Genomic DNA, 17,641 nt, shown 5'->3' on the forward strand with positions numbered 1-17,641 from the left:
ATCACAACTAAAACATAATGCCAAAACCAAACCCAAACTAAAAACAATAAACCATAATATCAAATGGGTACTGAATAGTTAAAGTACCCGTATCCAAACGGGTATCAAGTACTAAAACACCCGCTTGAAGATACGCATGTGTTGGACTTTCCAATAAATCGAGTATAAATTATAGTTATAGACTTGTATTATTTATAATTTGATGTTTTAGTTACCATGCATGGGCAACAAATACATTCTCAATCTTTCATACTCAAAAGCATATATATATATATATATATATATATATATATATATATATATATAAGTTGTTTCATTTTTTTTTACAGAAAACTATCAAGCCTCATGTTGCTCAGTTAAAATATATACATTTTCGGTCATATTGGTAACAAAACAGTATATAGAATGAGGTTATCAAAGACTTTAAAATCTCTTATCAACTAATCATATTATTTATTATTTTTATGCATTTAATAACATTTAGGAGTTGTTTTGTCATTTATACATAGAGAACAAGGTATCACTTTGGTGTAAAGTGCCCCCATTTTTATTGTTCAGTTTTCGAGATTTGTTGGAGCTTCACAAGTTCTTGGAGCTTTCTAAGGATAAAGCTAACGTTTTTCAAGCGATTTGTCTAATAGCGGTGTGGTGCTTTTGGAAGAAAAGGAATGCCCTTGTCCATGACGAGGTTCCCATATATCTATCGGGATTGATGGAGGAAATAAAAGTTTTGGGGTTTCTTTAGGTCAAGAATAGGGGTAAGATGAAGAGTCTTACTTGGGAGAATTGGTGTCGGTTTAAAGTGTAAAGTTGGGTGGTTTTGTATTTGGGTGTTTTTTTCTTGTTTGGTATCTTGGTGTTGTATTTATCTAGCTTCTTGCTAGTTCTATATATTAATCTTTGTTGGTCGTTCAAAAAAAAAACAAGTATTAAAATTAGATTTAAAGAAATGTTATAATTTATTTAAATATAATGCTCTGAGCTAGCCGAGCGCAGGCTTACAAAATAACATACGAGTCAAGTTAAAGTTTTTTACATATAGATGTTTAGACGAGCCGAACCAAAGCTCATGATCACTTAAGTTAAACAACATAAACTTGTAATTAAAAATTTAAAATCAAAGATCAAGATCACTTAAGTTAAACAAGATATGAAGAAACTAAATAAGTTTAAATTAAGCTCAACAATACTCTAATATAATTTATTTATTTTTCACTCGCTACAAATAGTCAAATTAGACGCGTTGTAAATCTTGATAAAGCAAATCTTGGATTTTATTTTTTTTAAAGCAAAAAAGTTTTGATAAATACAGCTACGATATCAAATTGATTATTATTACTGTGCTTTGGAAAAAGTACGTATCACACTATCACTAATTAATTTTAATTGAACAATCAAGTTATTTATTTTTTGGCGGCCTAAAATCGTTTGTCTAGAAAAATTAGATAATTATTAAGTTTTATAATTATATTTAATATTTTAGTTTTTAATGAAATACGACGAAATAAAGAAAGCGATCACAAGCTAACTGAAGTGAAGCCGTTTCAATTAAGCAATCAATATTCAATACTTGAATTCAAATAGAAGGATCAACCATAGATTAAGAATCAAGAAAAGGAAAACTAGACCTTACACACGTAATTCTATTCATGCCTTACACGATCATCGATTATTGCTTGTAACATGAGCGTTTTACTTGTTTGGGCTTGGACTCACTCTTAAATTGGGCTCTTTGGTTTGACTAATTGGGCTTTGCTTAATAGTGATCATAACACTAGCCCTCATAAACTAATATCAATTTACACACTACCCACAAGAAATAAGTAGTATTTTTAACTGAGTTTTGACTCTTCGTAAGCCATTAGGCATATCAATCACCAATACTCGAGTTCGAGCTATGTGATGGAATTTTAACCGTCTATTATTAGTTTGACGCTCCAGAGATTTGTGGAATTTCAACCATCCATTATTAGTTCGACTCTCCAAAGGTTTGACTGGTACCTCATCAAGAGGAAACCCTAATAGAAATCCCTTGACCATCAGACCAGGCCCTGATAGCAAGAAAAAAACAGTATTAATGATAGTTATTTTTGGCAAAACAGACACCATAGTTAGGTTACGACGGATTTGAAAACAAGATGCGCCAACAATAAGAATTTTGTTAGTCATATGATTCTTAAGAAAATTACATCCTTATAATTCTATATGTTAAGTTAGAGTTTAGACAAACTTATCGAACAACTCACTCAAATGTGTATCGAACAAACGCTTCAGTCAGATACAACAGCACACAACCCTTTTTATGATAGATCAAAGATTGTGATAGTAAACATACATTATTTCTCAAGTTAACATCTTTTATATAAACTACACTATATTGTTTTAGTTATATAAAAACACAAATACAATTATTTAAAATTAATTTTAATCACCCATTTACCCAACTAACCAATCCAGGATCTAGTGCCTATATATAACGAACCCTACACCTATAACCTACAATCTACAATCCTAAAATCCTAAAATCCTAAAATCTTTTCTTTCACTATTTTGTTTTTTTATTTTTAACAAAAACAATGGTTTCAAGTTCTGCTTTTGAAACAACCCTAAACCTCCCAAGTCTAGACCTCTCAAAGCCATTAGAACCTTCATCTTTGTCATCTCTTTCTGAAGCTTGTCATCAATGGGGTTTCTTCAATATTGTCAACCATGAAATCTCTAAGGATCTTTTTGAAAATATGAAATCTTTGTCTAGTCAACTCTTTGATCTTCCTAGTGAAGCAAAACTTAAACTTGGTCCTTCTTCATCCATCAAAACTTACACTCCTCATTTCATTGCATCTCCTTATTTTGAAAGTTTTAGGGTTTCCGGACCAGATTTTCGTGCATCGGCACAAGATTCAATTGATGTGGTGTTCGAAAACAATCGTCACGAATTTAGGTAAGGATTGATGTTGGTAATTTAAGTTGTTGTTCTTGTGTTTATTTGTCAATATTATTTTTTTGAAATAGTTTAATAAGGGCCCCATAATTAAACAAAAGTATGATAAGTTGGAGGGCACATAATCATTCTTACTAATATTTTAGTTATATTATTGATAAGTTAATATTTATGTATTATACTTGCAATTTGAAATTGATTTTTTAAAATGCTTAATATTAACAAAAAAATGTCACATTTCAATCTCATAAGCTTTAGTAATGGTTTATTCACATGTGAAACAGTTAGAGTTAAGTGCCATTTTAGTACCTGTGGTTTGTCTAATTATGTAACTTTAGTACTGATTTTGAATTTTTTGCAAATGGCTACCTGATGTTTCTAAAACTTACAATTTTAATACTTTTTTTAACCCCGTCTATTTTATCCGTTAAATCAGGGGTATATTTGTAATTTTATATTTTCTCTTTCTTTTTCTCTCCCCGTGTTCTACCCCCATCTTCTTCCTTCTCACATCTCTCTCTATCTCTTCTCTCTTGCTCCGGTCACCATTTCCGACGAGATACAACTACATCTCCATTTAAATCCATAACCACCCCCTTTGAAAATCTAATTTTGGAACCCCTACCACCACATCTATGGTCAAATTCACAGTCGCTCACCACCGGAACCCACCCCCACCCCACCCCACCCCCCTTTTCTCTTGCAATTCGTCCACCACTACCATAGCCACCGCCGGACCACCGCTACTAACCAACGACCAGGCCTGCGGCCACCAATAACATCTTAGGTGTACTCGCAATCTGCAACCTCAAGAACAAATTAGGTAATAATTTAGGGTTTTTGTTGCTGCTGACGGTGATAAGCAATCAGTAACCATGAAATGGAGTGCGATTTATGCGTAAGGAGTTGAGGATTTTTGGAGGCTTCTGAAACAGTTAGGGTAAGGGTTTGTAGATATTTGGATAGCTTGATGACGAGGTCAGATTATTTGGATTAAATGTTGAGTGACTTGCAAACAAGTTCATTGGATGCTTTGAGGATTTAGGGTTTGCTTGGATTTGAGAAAATGGGTTTTAAAAGAGAAAAGGGGGAAGAAGATGGTGTAAAAGGTAGGGAATGAACGAAAGAGAAAAGAAAGAAAAGAGAAAATAATGAAATTACAAAGGTAACCCTAACTTAACGGATAAACTAGACGGAGTTAAAAAAGAGTACTAAAATTGCAAGTTTTAGAAACGTCAGGTAGCCATTTGCAAAAAATTCAAAATCGGTACTAAAGTTGCGTAATTAGACAAACCACAGGTACCAAAATAGCACTTAACTCTTCTAGTTAACAACCTTGCTTCTATATGCACAGTTGTAATCTAGTTTACATAATCGATTTGTCCGAATCGATCACAAAATTTGTTTAGGACAATATACTCAAACGTCGAAAAAAAAGTTCTAGTAAATTAATTAAGAGCCATGCATATGTCACTAACTTGAAGTGTTACAATATTTTTGGTTGTTTTTGTAGTGAGATATTGGACGAATATGGGAAAAAAGTGACGGAATTGGCAAAGAAGATTATGAAGATCGTGTTAATGATCCTCGGAGATGGATTTGATACACGATTCTACGATTTAGATTTCAAAAACTGTCACGGGTATTTAAGAATAAACAGATATTCACCTCCAACCATTTTAGAGGACAAGAAAAGTACCATAGAAGGGCTAGGTATGCATACAGATATGAGTTGCATAACAATTGTGTATCAAGACGAAATAGGAGGTTTGCAAGTGAAATCAAAACAAGAGGGGAGGTGGATGGACATTGTTCCGAGTGAAGGGACGTTGGTTGTAAATATTGGTGACTTGTTGCAAGCTTGGAGTAACGACAAGCTCGTCTCATCTAAACATAGAGTCGTGTTGAAAAAACCAGTAAACCGGCTTTCAATTGCTTTCTTTTGGTGTTTTGAAGACGAGAAGGTGATTTTGGCTCCCAATGAAGTCGCGGGCAATGAGGATATGAGACTTTACGAGCCATTTGTTTGCTTGGATTACTTGAAATTCCGAGAGAGCAATGAAGAGGGGAAGTTTGAAAAGGTTGGATTTACGTTTAAAGATTTTTGTCACGCACAACACCAAGAATTGTCTACGAAAGTCCAAGTCATGACGCAATAGATCCAAACCTGTCATCGCGTTGTGGTGATAAAATCGTGTGTATGAAACTTGTATAGTTGTATAAAAATCGAATGTATGAATAAAGGCGTGCAAAAAATATAGCTAGGCTCAAGGATATAAGCATGATTTATTGTTGTATGTATATTATATATATGGTTACTAGGCTTTTTTTCTCTTCTTTTTTGTTTCGTGCAAACTTCAGTTGTACAAATATTCATTATTATTTACTAGTTAAATTATGTATATGAATAAAATAAGGAATCATGTAACACATGCAACATTTTTAATTTAATTGGTTGGAACCTAGCTATGTCTACATTTAATTGCACACATACTTATTTATAACTAGTATTTACACCTTTCGCGTTGCGGTAGAGGTGTAAAACCGTGTATTTACATATCCACTTCACTCGAAAGTATGAAGTTACCATCACCACCGCCTTCTCTCCTATCCCGCAGCCAGTAACTAACCTTAACCATTAAGAAAACTGAACAAAAAGTAGACGTAAAAACATTGAACCACACGCACTCGTTGCATTGTGTTAACTCACAAAAAGTTGACCATAACATAAACTATAGAAAAAATAACTGAGTCAACTTAACATCTATGCGTTGCAATGAGGCCGCTAAACGGGAAAACAGATGTAAAAACATTCAACCACGCACATGCGTTGCAGCTCGTTAACTCGTTAAATTCAAATGTAAGCGTCAAACAAAAAATATTGTAAAACATGAAAAGTATAGGGGGGCAAAGTTGAAAGTGGAAAAATGTTGACGACTAATACTAAAAATTATTTTATGACATCTTGTAAACTGTGAAAAATGTTATAACAAACCATAAAATAAAGAATAAAGGAAATAGAAGGAAAATCTCATCCCACATTGGTGGAAGAAAGAAATGAAGAAGGTATCACCATAGTATAAATAGGTTTATTTTTTGTCCCACATCGCTAGATTATAAAACTAGTGAGCTCTTTATAAGAAAGAAAATTTATATGTTAATGTTCTTATATGACATATCACACCCAGTGGTTATAGCGCGGGTGGGGTGCGAAGCACCCGCACGGGCTCGGGCTCGGGCGAAGTGCGATAGGCGCAATGTGACGCTTTGATGGCGCACTTCGCACGCTCGCTTCGCTGCGAGCTGCTTAAGGGCCGCCTTAGTATTTTTGTCTTCCATCGCGATACGTGATACACTGATATAGCTACGTCCAAAATCTGCTATAAATAGGAAGTGAACGGGACATTCAAATCTCGCACCAAAATTCTAAATCTCTCTCTGAATTCACACACATATACTTTTATATATTAAGATAACGGTATAATACCCGAGTATCGCAATGATATCCGATCGAAAGAGATATACACGAATCCGAAAGCTCTGCCTGTTAAGGTATGACATTGTGTCATTGTGTAAAGTTTCTACTCTCGTGATTATCGTTATGATTATTGGTTTTATACTAATCTAGGTATACTATATTGTGTTTATCCTAGGTGCTTAATACCAGGAGGTGTTACTTAATTGTAAACTTGCAAGGTGAGACATTCGAGTTTTTGTACCACTCACATTTGTGTGAGACAACTGTTTTTCCGACACTGTCATGATGATTTCAAAACCTATAAAACTCATGGCTGATGGTCTAAATGCTTTCAAATATATTTTTAAAAGTATTTTAAATACATTACAGTGATTAAGTCTCTGTAGACTTACGGGATGGTTACTACTGGTATTGTGGGGTTTTGTATACAAGGCTTGCCTACTGGGCTATTACACGTTACTTATTTGACAAGTGTTAGCCAATAAGTAATATGACCACAGTCATAGATACGGTCGAGTGACAAGCACCTTTCCGTAATTTGTAAGCAGACATATGTAAAAACATCTTAATGCTGTACCTGTAAAATGTGTCATTTACTAAATGAATGTACTCACCAGTATTTCCTGCTGATCAAATATTTTAAACATGTTTCAGGTGACTTGTTAGAGACAAATGAATGAAGAAACGTGTTTTGTAAATTAGAGTTTAACTCTATAAAACTTATGTTTGTATCAAAAGAGATTAAATTCCCGGTTTATCATAATAATAATCATGGTGTTTTTATAACTCTGATCATTTTCCCTAACTACGGTTCTGATGAAATTTTCCGCTGCAAAATAATTTAATAAACACCGATACCACCAATCAATGTTCACGGCTCCCCTCCCGGGGTATAGGGGTCGAGGGCTGTGACAAGTGTAGGGACCAAAAATAAAAAAAAATTAAAGTTAGATATAAAAGAGTATTACATTTACAAATTTGAATGCATAATGTACAATAGATTATTGCTTAAGTCTCCCATTTTTATTATTATATATAAATTACATATGAAACAACTAAATCATCTTATACTTGCTATTAATATTTATATAAATTTTTCCATCACAAACTAGTACACAGTGCACGGCATTATATCTCTGTCAAATAAATTACAAGTTCTTCCATCAAGTACTTCTTCCTTCTAGTTTTTTTAATACCCATTTGAATCACTAACGAGTTAACCCGCTCGATCATCTATTCATCTCTATTCTTCGAGTATGAAACCGTGAGCTGCTAAGCTGACACGTTCTTGAAGAAAAGCTCGTATATTAGTCTACCTCATCAACTTCTTCCAACTAGTTAGTTAATTAGCTAATTTAGTTAATAATATCTGGTATACATAGTTAAGTGGTATAATTTATGTACTTACAATAAAATAAATTAATGAAATAAAAACAATAAAAAAATGCAATAATCATTTTTTGTGACTTATATATTTGGTGGTTAATTGTTTGGTGTCATGGAAAGTAATGCTTTGTTTTGGTGCTTACCTTTCATGGCAAACATATCCACTATAAAACAAGTGCTTTACATGTAGATTGTGGAAATCTTTTTCATTTGTCTTCCATGATTACCATTACCATTCCTTAATATATATAGGAGCGTATTGTTTTATAATATTAAATTTTTATAAAAGTACATAAAACAAAATTAAACAATTTATTTCTTAATTCATTCTTAGCCTTTAAATTTTGTACTTATGTGTATATAGGTAGATTATGTAAAAATAACAATCAAACTAATTTGTTCATGTGTTTTTTTTAAACTTTATACACATATCCCGTCAAAATCCAATGGTTGTTTTCTATTGACAACAGTGATTACACGCAGTCGTCTATTAACAGTTGTTTTCCATTAATAACAATGATTACACGCAGTCGTCTATTATAAGTGTTTAGTATTATGTAAATAATATAACATTCCGATAGATCTATAGTTGATTAGTGTCCCCAATTGTTTACTTATTTATTTTTATAATAAAAGAAAAACCTACACGTACATGACCTTTATTTTTTGTTGCTAGTTCTAGTTATCTACAGTATTTATTATTAAAAAAATATTTTAAAAAAGCTCATCATGCTCAATAATACATTTGGTGTACAAAATTGGGTTGTATCATGTGCAACTTAAGCAGATGATACGTGTATAATATATAATATTTGGTAATTATATATAATTTAGTTTTAGAAAATCTTTGACCAAAAGTTGCCCATTTCTCAAGTTGGGCCTTCCTAATTTCTTTAATCGAAATGTTTGTAAACTTACATTAGTAGTTGTGGAAGCAATGGTGCTAAGAGTCGGAATTTGTTTATGTCAAAAGTGCAATTACATGTAAAACATTACTTGGATTTTATTTCAATCGGGTTTTATCAGGTATTCGGGTAATGGATTTTACCCATAATTGAATATTGTGGGCCAAGGCTATCAAATGCCATATGCAATCACGGGTGCATGAGCCACATTTTATCATTGGGTTATAACCTGAGTGACTGGACTTTTATTTGTTGGCTTAAAAAAAACGTGAAATTTAATTAGGAAGAAAATGTGATATTTTTCTTTTTTTAAATAAAATATGAGTTTCTAGTAAATTAAAAAAGGATATTTAATTTGGAGGATAATATGAATTTTATACTCAGGTTGGATTATTCTTCATCATGTAGATTTCGTTTTATAGATTAAAAAATATTTTTATAGTGATTCCAACTATTGTGAAAATGATGCTAAATAGTATTTATTAGACCATGCTTAATGCATGATTACAAAATATTTTGTATTATCTATCTTCCATTTTTAATATTTTTTATAATATTAACAGTGCATTAAAGAAGTTGGAATTAATCTAGAAAAGAATTAGATATGAATTAACTTTAAAGACTATTCATGTTTTTTCAAACTCGGGTTCGGCTCAAGCTCGACTCGTTTATTTTTATTGAATAACTTATGGAGTATATGTTTTAATTAGGTTTACATATTTTGAGAAAAACCTTAAAAGAGCCCCAGCTTAGCTCGGGCTCGTGTAGTATCTTTTATGAGCCGAAGTTTGGATCAAGCTCGTATAGTACCTTAAATGAGTCAAAGTTCGGCTCGAGCTCGGTTGTGCAATGTAAAATTAATATATAGAGGTCCAAACTAGATAAAACTTAAAAACTCACAAAGCTCGAGCTCAAGCGTGATAACTAAACGAGTTTTCTTCGAGGGTCGGGCTTGAAAAAGATCCGCTCGTTTCAGGATTTATAGATCCGAGCTCGAGTAGCTTGTGATCAGCTCGACTTGTTTACACCCATAATTAATATGAACATGGGCGACCAAAAGCAAAATCCGGATTGAGTAAAAGGTGAGTTGATCTCGAATTCTATTGGGTTCAGACTTGGTTAGTTGTATACTTGTATATGCAGTTACATAAACATCAATGGTAAGTTTTTTGTGTCACAATTTGAAGAAAAGTAACGTTCTTAATAAAATATTTGAACAATGAAACCTATTTAAACAACATAAGGGCTTTATATAATCTACCCTAATCCAACAACTGAATATCCTTGGCCCATTACAAGCTTCGTTTCTTTTAATGCCCAGTGTCCATGAGGCCACGAGCCCATGACATTGAAATACTGAATACAAATTTATTGGTTTAGTTAGACCGTCCTTAGTACAGACGTTGTGATGGCGTTTTGGACCCAAAACGTCGGGGAACACCGCCCCCTCGGCGTTTTGGGGGTAGCGTTTTGATTAAGCGTTTTCCACAAAACGCGAAGGTGGCAGGCGTTTTGATTAAATTGTTGGGGTGGGGGGAGGAGAAAGAGGGGAATAAATGTAATTATTGTTATGACGTTTTGCCCACTACGCCACTTTTTGCATAACTCTCAATTGATGACGGAGATGCCACATGGCGCAAAATGCCTAAGGGTGAGACGTTTTAACTACACATGGTCTTAGAGAGTCCCATAAAAAAGACGTAACTAGCAATTAATATCATTTTATTTATTTATTTTAATTTATTATATTTGTTCACCATTAATCTCCATATAAACTTCTTAACTTTGAGTTGACACTCCATCTTTGGTCCATACACTCCCAATTCCCTAAGAGCGAACGATATAGAAAACATGTTAAGACAAGCCTACATGATATGACATTAAGACTTACTAACACTGGTATGCTTTACATAAGTTATACAACCCATATAAACTCATACAACGTGTATAATATGTGGGGTGTTGTTTGTACAGGGTTGTAGACTAGTCGAGCTGAGCTCGACCTCGAAATTAAACGAGGTAGCTCAAAATAAAAGTAAAACGAAGTTACACAAGCTTAAAATCGAGCCAACGAGCCGAGCCGAACTGGGCTTTGGCTTGGTTACAAAATGAGCCAGCTTGGCTCAGGTCGTTTGAAATCAATTTTTTTTAACTAGATTTATTCGAGCGAGCTATGAGTCGAACTATGAGCCTCAAGTTATTTGAGTAGTACCTAATAATAATCAAACAAACGTATTTAATCATAAGATCATGTGTAGTGAAGGGGCTAGAAAATGAGGTGACTTGCGACATGTGGCGCCCAATAAGCAAATGATGGGTTTTTGTTTTAGGTGTGTACTGGTTTTGTAGGTCAATACACACACACACACACACACACACACCACATAACAACAAAATATTATTATTTTCTAAATGTTTCCAGAGACAAAAAGACCCCTCCTTGTCGCCCCACGTATCACCCGGGGGGGGGGGGGGGTTGCACTCAATTTATCTCCCCATTACGCTCACCCTAATAATCGGTTAATCTATGCAGTCAATCTCGGTGGTGTCTCTGTTATCGGTTCTCATATGAATTTTCAATTAGAATATCGGTACAGATAATATCGACGATATTGATCGATATTTCACCGATATTCCTGATATCAATGTTTTAAGTTTTAATTTTCAACTTTTAGTGATTATTATTGTTTTTTTTAGTCTTAATCATTTTTTGGTGCAACTGTTAGTGTTTTGCAAGTTACAAAAGAATAAATTATTAATAGTAGAAGTGAATACTGAATTATTAGTGTTAAAATGCTATATATATAAATTTTGGATGATATTAAAATTACCGATATTCCACCAATATCCGATATTTTTCAATGTTACCTGTTAATAACAAACAAACAAACTTACCTAATAATATCCCGTTAATAAAAAACGAATAAAAATAGAAGAAATACATCTACCTTTACGTAAAACTTAAACTCCGTTGATCTCAATATCTCGGATCACGTGTCCATCTTCTTCTTCTTTTTCTTCTTTTAAATCCCAAAACTCGAAACCATGACCTCATCCTCCAATGGCGATAACAGCCGCGCACGTTATGCTAAAATGCGCCACAACCATCTCTTCAAACGCTATTCTCCTTCGTCATCCATTTTCACTTCAATTCAGTCATCGGTCTCATAACTTGAAGGTCAATTTCGTCAATTTGACCTCTCGCACTCGAATCTCGTCCGCATCAAGTGATCTGGTAGACTCGTCTAGTAGTTTTAACGATTCAATTTGTGCTGATGATGATCATCACCACCATCAGGTAACTGATGTGATGTTTAATTTTAGTGTTTTGTTGTAATTGTGATTATTTCTAAGAGTCAATTTGTTTTAGGTTTTTATGGTTCGTACACAAGCTGATCCCGCGCGCGAGTAGGATTAAGCTCGGCTCGTGTTGACTTACGAGAGCTTGAGCTCGGCTTGTTTTGAGCTACTTTTATAAAGCTCGGGCTTGGCTGGTTTGGAGATTTTTTTAAAAGTTCGAGCTTGACTCGTTTCAGGTCTTTTTATTAATGCTCAAGCTCGGATCATGAGTCGTATTTTCAAGCTCGAGCTTGGCTCCTAAAAAAGTTATAAACAAATGATTTTTATTGTTATTATAATGTAATTTTAAAGCTCGAGCTTGGCTCATGATTCGTATTTTAAAGCTTGAGCTTGGCGCCTAAAAAAGTTATAAACATATGAACTTTATTGTTATTATAATGTAACTTTAAAGCTCGAGCTTGGCTCCTAAAAAGGTTATAAACAAATGATTTTTATTGTTATTACAATGTAATTTATAAAGCTCGAGCTCGGTTCATGAGTCGTATTTTCATCCGGTCACAATTAAGAAATTGTGATGTGAATTTAGGTTGTATTTGGGATCGACAAAATGGAGAATAGATAGATAGATTGTTTCTGTTTTTTCGCATAAAAGTCCCTTAACAGTTTTTTGAACGACATACTTTTTTATTTTTCGCGTAAAAGTCTCATAACGTTATTTTGCACGTTAAAGTCCCTCCACATATTAAATTTAAACAGAATTGTGATTTTTTAATTATTATAGAGGTGTGAACGACCCGAACCTGAGCTCAAGTAAGAACGAGCTCGGCGAATACTTTTGACTTACGAGAACTTGAGCTTGGCTCGTGTCAAAGCTATTTTTCTAAACCTCGAGCTTGGGTCGTTTCAAACTATTTTCTAAAGGTCGAGCTTAACTCGTTTCGGGCCCCTTTTTCCTAAAACTCAAGCTCGGTTCATGAGTCGTATTTATAAGCTCGAGTTTGGCACCTGAACAAGTTATAAAGAAACAATTTTTTATCATTATTATAATGTAATTTGTAAAATAATGTTTTCATTCATCCAGTCATAAATAAGAGGGTTTTCTGACTTTCTCTTCCAATTTTAAAATGTTAAAGAGACTTTTATGATAAAACAGAAACCGCGTTGGGTTTTTTTGTGAAAATTAATGTTAAGGGACTTTTATGGGTACCAATAGAAGGTATGCTGGTTTTCTACATGCAAAAAAAACTGTTAAGGGACTTTTACGAGAAAGAACATAAAGTATGCCGGTTTCTAATGGTATATACCCAATACATAATGATCATACTCTAACCTGATTTAAATTCTGTTTTGTAGGTCACTGAAATTGTTTCAGAGGAACGAGATTTTTCAGGCACGCCACATGTTCCTGTTTATGTTATGCTACCAGTAAGTTCGTTAATGTACTTTACTATTAGCTCTACACTAAAATACTTGTAAAGTTGTTATCTCGTTATTGCATCTTGTTCTCATTGAATAATTGACATTCAGCTGGGGATCATCAACATGGAGTGTGAACTAGCTGATCCTGATGATCTGAAGAATCAGTTAAGAACGCTGAAGTCGATTAATGTTGATGGTGTAATGGTTGACACCTGGTGGGGGATTGTTGAGGCCAGCCATCCTCAACAATATAATTGGAAAGGTTACAGGCAACTGTTTTCGATAGTGCGTGAATTGGATCTTAAGTTACAGGTTTGTTTTCCATGGTGTATAACCATATATAATTCTTAATTATTTATAAGTCGATGGGACGATAACTATGATTTGTATTCAGGTTGTAATGTCATTTCATGAGTGTGGAGGTAATGTTGGCGATGATGTTTATATTCCATTGCCTAAATGGATCAAAGAAATTGGTCAAGAAAATCCCGATATTTATTTTACTGACAGAGATGGAAGGCGCAACCCTGAAAGTCTTACTTGGGGAATTGATAAGGAGCGGGTTTTGAGAGGCCGTACTGCTGTTGAGGTATTAGATTTTTACTGATAAAGTTGTGACATTTAATTATATAAACATTAATAATTGATAAAAGTTGTTTTGTGGATAATATATGCAGGTATACTTTGAGTATATGAGAAGCTTTCGGGTTGAATTTGATGAATTCTTCCAAGATGGAAGCATTACCGAGATTGAAATTGGTTTAGGTGCGTGCGGAGAATTGCGTTACCCGTCTTACCCTGCAAAACATGGTTGGGAATATCCTGGTATTGGTGAATTCCAGGTACTTGTGCATAAACAAATTAGTATATAAACAATTAACCACTAGATAACATGATATTACATGATTACGAATAGTAATTGAAGACGGACACGTAGACTTTTTTTATGAATTGGTCGACTTTAATCTTTAAAGGGTCAAACATGTGAAGTAAAGATGTTGGCATTAAAAGAAATGGATGAAACATGTGAAGTAGAAAAAAGGTAGCTTTAAAGGAAATGAGAAAGTCACCCAAAGTGTATATTCAGGGCATAAACAGTTAATTGCTCCCAAACGTTTGTACTTGAAAAATTAGATAAACTTAAAACTAAATATGTTACTTAGTATTCAGACTAATTTGTTTAGCCGAAAGACGAGGGTACATGCACCAATCAGCTGGTATCCCGATGATTGAGTGCTATGTGCTTTATGTCCAAGGCTTGATGCAAAACTACTATCGAGCCGGGGGTCTCACCGGAAGCAGCCTCTCTATCCCTATGGGGTAGAGGTAAGGCTGTCTACATCTTACCCTCCTCAGACCCTAACATAGCTTTGCTATTGGTGGGATATACTGAGTACGATGATGATGATGATGATGATGATGATGACATATCAGAATATAGACAAACAGTGTTTCGGGTCAAAGCTAACAACCAGGGATATTAATGGTTCGGTTATAATCCGCAAACTGATCACTGGTTTGGTTTCGCAATTATTTTTTTTCTTAAACTTACGGTTAGTTGGTTTTAAAAATTTCAAACGGTTTTGTTTACGGAAAATCTTGAATGCACTCCTTACACTATATTAGTAGATATATTATGTAATACATACTAATATGCACTATGAGAAATATTGACTGTTAAGACTGAAGTGCCAAGCAACCAACAACTTATAACTGTTACATTTTGTTTTATGAATTCTAGACCACTTTTTTATTTTATTTTTTATGCATTTTAATAAGGTTTAATAAGGCCAAACCGTGTTTATCTTGCAGTGCTATGATAAATACCTAAGAAAGTTTCTTCAGAAAGCCGCAGATGCAAGAGGACACTCGTTTTGGGGTAGACCGCCTGATAATGCAGGCACTTATAATTCTCACCCTCAGGATACCAAATTCTTTTGTGACGGTGGTGATTATGACAGCGCGTATGGCAGATTTTTTCTAAATTGGTACTCTCAATATCTCATCGATCATGGTGACAGAGTACTAGCAATGGCTAATTTAGCCTTTGAAGACACTCCCATTGCTGTAAAGGTAATTCAATTATTCATAAATTCAACACTGATCACATTATATGTTATAACTTATAACCAACTTAAAGTTTTCATTTTTCATGGATGATCAGTTATCAGGTATTCATTGGTGGTACAAAACCGCCAGCCATGCAGCTGAACTGACAGCTGGATTTTACAACCGGGCTAACCGTGATGGATATGCTCCAATTGCTTCAATGTTAAAGAAGCATGTAACCGCTTTAAACTTTACGTGTGTTGAATTGCGTACGATGGACCAGCAAGAGGGGTATCCGGAAGCAATGGCTGACCCTGAAGGGTTAGTCTGGCAGGTAGTTGGTTATATAATAGGTACTCTTATAGAGTGTAAACGAGCCGAGCCCGAGCTTGACTTGGCTCGAGCTCAGCTCGTTTTGACTTATTAGAGCTCGAGCTCGGCTCGTTTCGTGCTCTTTTTTCTAAAGCTCGAGCTTGGCTCATTTATTGTTTATGTATTAATTTATATACATTAATTATTTTTATATAATTTGAGAAAAACCTTAAGCAAGCCTAAGCTCAGCTTGAGCTCATGTAATACCTTAAACGATCCAAAGCTCGGCTCAAGCTCGGCTGTGTAGTGTGAAATTAATACATTAAAGTCCAAAATGCGTAAAACATAAAAATACACAAGGCTAGAGGTTAGGCTCGATAACTAAATGAGCCTTCTTTGAGGCTTGGGCTCGGCTTGAGCTCGAAAGAGCTCGGTTCGTTTCGAGCTTTCTATCAATCTGAGCTCGAGTAACTCGCGAGAAACTCGGCTCGTTTTCAAACCGATGAAATTTGGGTTATTTTTAAAACATATTTTAGGTGCTGAATGCTGCATGGGATGCTGATATACCAGTTGCAAGTGAAAATGCACTTCCGTGTTATGATAGACAAGGGTATAACAAGATACTAGAACACGCAAAACCGAGAAACGATCCAGATGGTAGACATTTATCGGCTTTTACCTACCTTAGACTCAATCAAGCTCTCCTTGAACAACACAACTTGAAAGAATTTCAACTATTTGTCAAGAGAATGCATGGTAAATCTCGCTTAAATTTGTAATATGTTGTTGAACTTTGTTTAGTTATTAATTTGTTCCCTTAAACAGGTGAAGCTGTGGAGAATCTTTAAAAGTGGATCCAAATCGACCGTTAAGCTGTTTCGTGTTTCGCAACTTACCTTAGGCTTTCTACTTGAACTCAAATTGATTTTCCCTCAAGATCATGTATTTGTGGTAACGAGTTTCTGTTAAATTCGCTTATTTTCCGGTGTAAACTGTATATTTAGCATCGGTTGCCTTGCAGTGATACTGATTTTCTATCCACTTCGCATACTTTTCGGGCAAAGAAGCTTAAAAAATTGTATAAAATTAAATTTCACATAGCATAAAGTTTTGATTTGGTTCATTTTGTAATCTAAAATACCAATATACCACAAATTAAAATTAATACATTTAAATGAACATACTCGATCGCCCAAAGATTCAGCGGATGCTATTGAAATTTCGTTATAGATCGATCTTCGAATGAACAAGCTCGCCTAGAGGTAGAGGTGCAATTTATAGCTGGTTAACCGAACCGAAACCGGTTATTAACTGATGCAGTAGAAACTGGTTAGTCAATGATGGTTAGGAACCGGTTTGGACTTTTGAGACAGGAACGAGTTGTAACCAGTTAACCGATCATAGGTTAACACGGTTAGTAACCAACCGATGGTTAGGAACTGGATAAACGATAATAACATTCTAAACACACCAAGACTCAAAACTCCTAACATCTACTAATGCAAATAACTTAAAACTTCCAAAACATTCATAACTAACAATTTAACCTTCAAACCATTAACTAAATCCAAATTAATAAAACTCTTTCGAAACACCCCTTCAACTTTTACTCTTTTTCCCAACCGACCCGTTAACTTTCTTAACAATCTGTTCATATGGCAACACACTCTTAGCTTCTTCCATATGCTCCTTTGTTTCGAAACTTATTTCTAAAACTAACGGATCGTTCCTATAAAACTCAATCGTGCGGTAGTTGGGATGCAAATAGTTCTCCACCGTCTCATACCGCTCTCGAGCGCTCCCCTCAAGATCTTCGGCACTAATTCGCATCTTAAACTTTCCATCACCGTA

The 17,641-nt window shown here is 34.5% G+C and overlaps 2 protein-coding genes across 2 annotated transcripts; both read left to right on the top strand.

The window, feature by feature from the left end:
• Positions 1–2,533: 2,533 nt before the first annotated feature.
• On the top strand, positions 2,534–5,221 carry LOC143621033 (gibberellin 20-oxidase-like protein). Its single transcript, XM_077092567.1, has 2 exons — positions 2,534–2,941; positions 4,455–5,221. The coding sequence occupies exons 1-2, from the start codon at positions 2,577–2,579 to the stop codon at positions 5,098–5,100; spliced, it is 1,011 nt and encodes a 336-aa protein (XP_076948682.1). The 5' UTR covers positions 2,534–2,576; the 3' UTR covers positions 5,101–5,221.
• An 8,091-nt stretch (positions 5,222–13,312) lies between these two features.
• LOC143621034 (beta-amylase 2, chloroplastic-like) lies at positions 13,313–16,864 on the top strand. Its single transcript, XM_077092568.1, has 7 exons — positions 13,313–13,435; positions 13,538–13,741; positions 13,824–14,018; positions 14,107–14,271; positions 15,242–15,502; positions 15,594–15,812; positions 16,327–16,864. Exons 1-7 carry the CDS (start codon positions 13,427–13,429, stop codon positions 16,567–16,569), a joined length of 1,296 nt encoding a protein of 431 aa, XP_076948683.1. The 5' UTR covers positions 13,313–13,426; the 3' UTR covers positions 16,570–16,864.
• The last annotated feature ends 777 nt before the right edge of the window (positions 16,865–17,641 follow it).

The sequence above is a fragment of the Bidens hawaiensis genome, unplaced genomic scaffold (genome assembly GCF_021521415.1).
Source record: "Bidens hawaiensis isolate Kalapana, Puna unplaced genomic scaffold, B.hawaiensis_p1.1 tig00002772_1, whole genome shotgun sequence".
NCBI classification, from domain to species: domain Eukaryota; kingdom Viridiplantae; phylum Streptophyta; class Magnoliopsida; order Asterales; family Asteraceae; genus Bidens; species Bidens hawaiensis.